The following is a 7,224-nucleotide window of genomic DNA, read 5'->3' on the forward strand; positions in this document are numbered from 1 at the left end:
GGTGAGTGCTGATTCTCTCATCCGCTCTCTCTCTCTCTCTGTCTGTCTTCTCTTTCTCTCTCTCGAACACACACACGCACACACACACACACACACATGCACACAGGCGTGAGCAGAATCACTGAGAGGGACAGACGCAGCCCAAGGGCAAGTCTGAGCCTTCCTCATCTGTCCGAGAGACAGGAAGCGAAAACAGAAGCGCGTCTGCTTTCATCATCTCGCTCTGCCTGTCTGTCTCTCTGTCTGTCTGTCTCTCTCACTCTCTGTCTGTCTGTCTCTCTCACTCTCTGTCTGTCTGTCTCTCTCACTCTCTGTCTGTCTGTCTCTCTCACTCTCTGTCTGTCTGTTTCTCTCACTCTCTGTCTGTCTGCCTGTCTGTCTCTCTCAGAGGGTTGTTTTTCGGCTCCTTAGCTGGTTACAAACGGGCACAAAGCTCGTGAGCACTTTTGGGAATTCCTGGAATAAAAAAAAAAAAAGATGTGAAAAAGACTAGAGATCAGTGATGGTTAGAGACTGAGACAGATGGACGGACAGACAGAGACAGAGAGAGAGAGAGAGACGGCTATTTTTGGGAGCCTCTCTCTGCTAAAGCGCCGCCTCGGAAAAACCCTGACTATAAAACAGAGAGAGAGAGAGAGAGAGAGAGTGAAAGAGAAAAGGGGGTGGGGGGGGGTCTGATTTTCCCCTCGCTCGCTTTGAGGCTTTGCGCTGAAGCCAACACGCACTGGAAAGAGTGAAGAGCCTTCTCACACACACACACACACACACACACACACACACTCACATCGTGCAGTGCAGCTTAATGGAAGGCAGCGTTAATAGGAGCCGGCGTAGCGCGAGCGACGTGAGAAGGACTCCGGAAAAGCGAGTGCGCGCGCGCGCGAGAGAGAGAGAGAGAGAGAGAGAGAGAGAAAAAGAGAGGGGCGGAAGAGAGGGAGCGAGTGAAGGACAGAGGAAGGGAGGGAGAGAGGAAGTGGGGGGCGTCCTCTGGGAGAGAGCGGTGGAGCGGAATGTTCAGGAAGCTCTCACGACAACAACACCTGCATGTGAGAGAGAGAGAAAGGGAGAGAGAGAGCAGTGAAAAAAGAGCGAGTGCCGGGGATATTTTCCGTAGTCGACAGGACGTATCGCTTCCTGATGGGTCGGTCACGTGAGACGAGGCGCACGTGTGGGCGACTCTACATAGTTCCAGCGAAGTGGATTAAAAACAAAAAAAAAAACAACAAAAGCATTTCAGTGTTTGAGGTGACGTCACAAATAAAAGAAACAAACAAAAACATTAACCTCGTGACGTTGTTTCAGATAACAGTGCTTGTTGTGATGTCATCGCTCGCGAGTTTGGCAACAATATATCGTTATGAGGTTCACATCGGAGTTTACCATGTTTACCGATTACAATTCCTTATCCCCCCCTTTTTTTTTTTATTCAGGGAAAAGTGGGTGGGGAAAACCTTGCCCAAGTTTCCCCTTCATCCAATCACGGCGCTTGACTGAGAGTCATTTGCCCCGCCCACGCAGCGTTAATACGAACTACGCATTCATACCTGAACCCAAACGAATTAGTTATTAGGATGCTTTTAAAAAGCTTAGCAGGTAATAAACGCCGTCGGCGCGGATCGAGCACGAAGATCTATCGCTCGCTGGAGCACCACCTAGAAAACTCGCCGCGTACGCACAAGGAGATGAAACGCTTCTGAAGTGCACTTATTTTTTAATCAAGGGCGAGCCAAGATGAAGGAAGTCGGTGGGAAGCTTCTCTCAGTTCGGAGCGGCGCGAGATAGAGGGAGCGGTAATAAAGTTTGTGAGCGAGAGGGAGGAGGGGGGAGGGGGAGGGAGGCACGGAGAGCGGGTGGGGGAGGGAGCAGCTGATAACACTGAGAGCCCTCTAAACAAATGATGCTTTGTATCTCTGCCCTATCACGCGCGCACACACACGCGCGCGCGCGCACACACACACACACACACACACAGCTTTATTCACGTCACATGGGTGCAGCTATTCAAGGCCAAGGTCTTTTACTCTGTGTGTGTGTGTGTGAGAGAGAGAGAGATCAGGTGGCGATACAATAAAATGCTATAAAACCTCATTTATGGCGACGAAGTCAGTGCAATAAAACCAAAACGAGTCTACTTTCTAAGTTCAGTAAGGATTTGAGGATTATCAGGCCACGCCCACTTTGACTAGAAGTAATCAGCATACAGGCCACGCCTTCTTCGCCACCTGTCCGACGCTGACAGACACACAGGCCACGCCTAGTTCTGAGAATGAATCGCGCATACACCTGTAGAGTGACGCACACAGGCCACGCCTCTTCTGCATACATCACCAGCTCTGACTCTACCCGGACTTGTATAAATATTTATGTGCCGCTCTGTATTTCTGGATTTGCATATGCATGAGGTATTCAGGATCCGGGATACGATCCACGCTAATGATAAGCAGTCAAAGCACCACGCCGTACGCGGGAACGTGACTGATATGGTCTCTCTCTCCGTGTGTCTCTCTGTCCCAGAGTCTGCCGAGGACGCCGCAGCGTTTGACGTCCTGGCCGACCCTCCCGGTCCCGAGGAGGACGAGGAGCAGAGGGACGTGTTTGAGTTTGAGTTCTCGGACCGACCGCTGCTGCCCTGCTACAACATCCAGGTGTCCCTCTCACAAGGGTGAGTGTGTATATGTGTGTGGGTGTGTGTGTGTGTGTATGTGTGTGGGGGTGTGTGTGCGTGTTGGATTGGTGTTTAAATCGCATTGTGCTCCAAAGATTTAGTTTTACTGTTGAAAAGTTTAGGAACACGTTGGCGTAGAGGCGGGGCTTACGAAATTTTTAACGCCATGCTGTTGCTAGGAAATGAGAAGTCAGGCTAAGCACAGTATGATATCAGGAACTGCGAGAGTCCAGACTGTTGCTAGGCAACTAGGCGTTGCACATGAGCTAGCTATGAGTTTGCGGAGATTACGTCAAATCTTTTCCACAAACAGCGAGAAAATGGACGCAAAAAACTATGCAAATTGACACCTTATTAACAGGTTATTGTTTTCAAACTTCATGACTAGCTACGGTTAGCATAAACATTCCTGGCCAATCAGATGCTAATACTCGACCGGTTCGTTAATCTGTTCAGTAAACGTCACCACAGAGTGGGGATTTTTCAACAACGCGGCCTACGAAGGAGGGACAAACCGACGCGAACCAGGCTGAGGCAGGGAGAGGAGGACGAAGAAACAAACTGACAGCGATCCAGAAAGATCTAGAAAGGGATTAAAAAAAACAGTCTGATGGAGAGAATAAAGAGGAGAGATGCAGCGTATACACAAGGAGGACTGAAAAAGTAACAGAAATACAAATACAGAAAGAGCAATGGAACGAAAGAGAGAAAACCCAGAAGTGACAGACAAGCAGAGAAAGAGATGAGCTCGGTGAGAGAAGGAGTGAACTGAAAAAGAACTGAAAGAGACAGACAGGAAGGCGAGACTGAAAGAGGATAGATAAGATGGAAGGAAAGAGGTAGAGAAAATGTCTGAAGGAGATAGAGACAGACAGAACTGCCTCTCTGAGAGATGGAGAGAGATACAGAACTGAAACAGGGACAAAAGTGAATAAAGAGACAGCCCAAAAGGCAGACAGAAAGAGAACAAAATTTAGAGAGGCAAGGGGACAGAGAGACTGGCTGAAAAAGAAAGACTGAGTATGAAAGAGAGAGACTCGAAGAGACAGGCAAGGAGGGAGACACCTGGAGTGAAGGAGACTGAGAAGGTGGTAAACAGAGCTTGCTAGATGGAACTGAAAGATACGTGCAGAGAGAGAGAGAGAGAGAGACGAGTAGACAGAACTGAAAGAGGCAGGTTGAGAAATCTGAAAGAGAGACAGACTGAGTGAGACAGACGGGTGAGAGAGAGACAGACACAGAGAGACAGAACTGAAAGAGACAGACGGCAAAGGGAGAGAGAGAGAGACAGGCCGAGCCACAGACAAGGGTAGACGGAACTGAAAGAGACAGACAGGTGGCCAGATAGAAAGAGAGAGCGAGACGTGTAAGAGACAGACAGGCAGAGAGGCTCCGCACGCTCGAATCCTAGCGACGTGCCGCTAAACAGACACGGCTAATTACCTCCCACTCTGTCTCCGTCCCAGCTTTACTGACACACACACACACACACACGCACGTTCGCTCTCAGCTGCTGCGCTCGTCGTTCTGTGTAATTTTCGCTTCCCCTCCCCCGTCTCCGTTCTATCTCCATCCTTCTCTCTCTCTCTCTCTCTCGCTAGCGCTGTGCGCTGCCGGCTGATGCAGTATTAATGGCTCTCTTGTGCCTCCGGGGCCTCTCTGCTCTGCCCCACACACACATTCACACACACACACACACTCCTCGCATTTCCTCCCTCCCTGTCTCTCCCTCTCTCTCTGTCTCTCTATTCATCCTGCCGGCGCTCGGCGAGACCCACACACCGCCTCAAGTGCCATCGACCGAGCGCTGCCTGTTACCGCTCTCTCTCCGTGCGTGCGTATGTGTGTGCGTATGTGTGTGCGCGCGCTCACATCAGACAGGCTTTGTCTCGGCTTTTTGTGCGTCTGTAACCTATTGTATTTCGGGGCGAGCGAGAGGCCGAGCATCTTTTGTGCATTTGAGGCTGCTTTCGTAATCGTGTGTGTGTGTGTGTGAGAGAGAGAGAGAGACAGAGAACATCTGCATAAACTTGGTTTTGACGTCGGAAGTGAAAACACACTCTCGCTAAGGAAGAAACGAAAAAAAAACCCCAAAAAGCAGAATCCTCCCACCAGCTTTTCCTCCAGCGCGAGCAGCTCGAGAGCAGAACGTCGCTGCATCGCAGTTTCTGCTCTTAACGCAGCAGCGCTCCCGTCTAACACGCGCATGTTCATCAAACCCCCGCAGTACAGCCCCTCCCCCCTGCCTGTCGCGCCCGAACCGCGTCCATTTTCTTAAGCGGTGGTGATGCAACTCTCACACCTGTCTTGTCCATCGCTGTGAACATTCCGGAAAAAGTCCTGACTACAGCGACGCCGGCTTCTCATTAGTTAGCACTGTTTAGTTTTGTTAGCTTACGTTCTCCTGAGATGGCCTCGCCACAAGTTGCACGAGTTCAGCTAGCTACCTCATAGCTATTACAGCTATTAAAGGTGTTTTTTCTTTCCCATTGGTCACTTTTACATGAAATAAAAAGTAAAATATTTTCAAGGCAAGTACAATTTTGGCCAACTTAGAACTCCGAAGTTATCATTACGATATTTGTGTATTTGAGGTTTTTGCTAATAAACAGAAACCAGGGGACTGGAGTCGATTGGAATAGGGGTGGGAACGCAAGACAAATTGTTTTAACTCGTTTTTTCCTGCTGTATTCCTACAAAAATTAATAAATGAATTAATAAGTGACTAGAATAAAGCTACACATCATTAGCGCATTTTTAGCTTAATAGTGTCTGTATTAACAATTTAAATGATTCGCTTAAAATACACGTCATTCAACTAGCTTAACGTGATCAGTGCTAACTTATTACAATTTCCAAAAGTTTGATACTGTTTAATGTTCTCTGCAATTATCGTCCATATTTTTGGTGTGGTCTTTTTGTTGTATAGCTAGCTAGCTAGCTTGCGTTTTTTTTTGCTGTAAAGTCACCACTTTATACTGCTACAGCGCAACCATTGTGTTTATCATTCCATACGGTTCTCGTTATATCGTTCTAGCTCGTGAAGTTTTGTTGAGAAGTACAGAAAGTCTCGTAGCTGTCTTCACCCGGTGCCTAATTAATTTTTTTTTCCTTTCCTCTCTGCTCAGGCCCAGAAACTGGCTGCTGCTCTCCGACGTGCTGAAGCGCCTGAAGATGTCGGCACGTGCCTTCCGTTCCACCTTCTCGCACATCGAGGTGGTGACGATTGCTGAGGCCGAGTTCTACAAGCAGGTGTCGCTCAGCCCGCTCTTCTCGTGCCCCGAGGAACTCGATGGCTTCCTGCCCGACAGCAAGGAGCTCCTGGACCTGGTGGAGATCAGCGCCGAGCTCGCCGCGCTGCTCGGTTCCTCGCTTGAGTACCTGGACAACCGCCGGGAGCCTCGCTCATGACACTAACGCGAACAATTTTGCTCGCACGCAAGCACGCACACGCTCCTACCAGGAGACGAACGTTTCCCCGCCAGGCGAGGTGGATGAAATCAGAGACTTGTAGAAAGTGTACATAGCGCAAGAGGACGAATCTCGGACGCGGATTACTCTCCCGGCTACGGCGAGACACGGACTCAGTCACCGAGAAGAACTTTTGTTTGAGATGTTTTATAAAAATATACATATATATATATATATATATAAATATAAATATACAGTCGCTGTATTTTATTTGTGATTATATATAGATATAAATATAAATATATATGAAGTTGAATTCTAACCTCTAATGTGCGGGAGACTAGCGTACAGCTGTGTGTGCGGTAGTTTGTGACTTAAACTAGTGCACTTCTTGATGGAGTTCCTTCGTTTGTTCTTCTTGTCCGTCCCAGGACAATTTTAGCACAGTTTAAGTTTTTTTTTTGTTTGTTTGTTTTGTTTATTCTTTAACTAGCTAACTAGCAGACAGACATTTTGTAGGCTAGTCAATGCTTTGTGAGCTTTGCTTTTGTTTCGTTTGTTTTTATCTTTTATTTATGATTGCAAAAAAAATATTAAGATATTTTAAACATGGCTTTTTTGGAGGTAAATATTAAAAGTGAAGTGTAAAATACTATTAATTAAAGCTTTGTTAGGAAACAGGACACAGTCGAGGTTGTACATAATGAGGCAAAGATTTGAGTAAGTTGTTTTCCGACTTGTGTGTCTATTGTTTTTGGAGACGTGTCGAAACTTTGTAATTTACACGCGCTATCATTTGTATTTATATTTTACAACAAAAAAAATCCTTTAGATAAATGGCAATAAAAGATACCCTCCATCTTGTATGACATTTCCGACTCCTTTTTTTCCTGGATCCGGTATTTCTAACCTAGAAGTAAATTTTTATAATCTAAAGGGGAAACACACTTTCCTGGCATAGTGAGTGTGTGTTGAGGGAATTCAAGCAGAGGAGTGTGCCGTGTGTCCATGTGACGCGTCCACCATTTAAAGCAGCTGCAGCCTTTTCCCCCCCTCGCCATCGCTCCGATCTACACCGGAACACCTGAGCTCCATTTCCTGTTTTGCAGGATAGAATCGGAAATGACTGGAGAATGGCCGGAAATGAG

The 7,224-nt window shown here is 47.5% G+C and overlaps 1 protein-coding gene across 2 annotated transcripts in view; it reads left to right on the plus strand.

Annotated features, from left to right (window-relative positions):
• The window catches only part of bcor (BCL6 corepressor), a 46,115-nt gene extending 39,168 nt beyond the window's left edge, over positions 1-6,947 (plus strand). For both annotated transcript variants that reach the window (XM_053491866.1, XM_053491865.1), the window contains 3 exons: position 1; positions 2,515-2,662; positions 5,794-6,947. The exon at position 1 is cut by the window's left edge and continues 77 nt beyond it. In XM_053491866.1, coding sequence (XP_053347841.1) covers position 1; positions 2,515-2,662; positions 5,794-6,076 — 432 coding nt within the window. In that variant the 3' untranslated portion in view covers positions 6,077-6,947. The remainder of the gene's footprint in view (positions 2-2,514; positions 2,663-5,793) is intronic.
• The last annotated feature ends 277 nt before the right edge of the window (positions 6,948-7,224 follow it).

The sequence above is a fragment of the Clarias gariepinus genome, chromosome 3 (genome assembly GCF_024256425.1).
Source record: "Clarias gariepinus isolate MV-2021 ecotype Netherlands chromosome 3, CGAR_prim_01v2, whole genome shotgun sequence".
NCBI lineage: Eukaryota > Metazoa > Chordata > Actinopteri > Siluriformes > Clariidae > Clarias > Clarias gariepinus.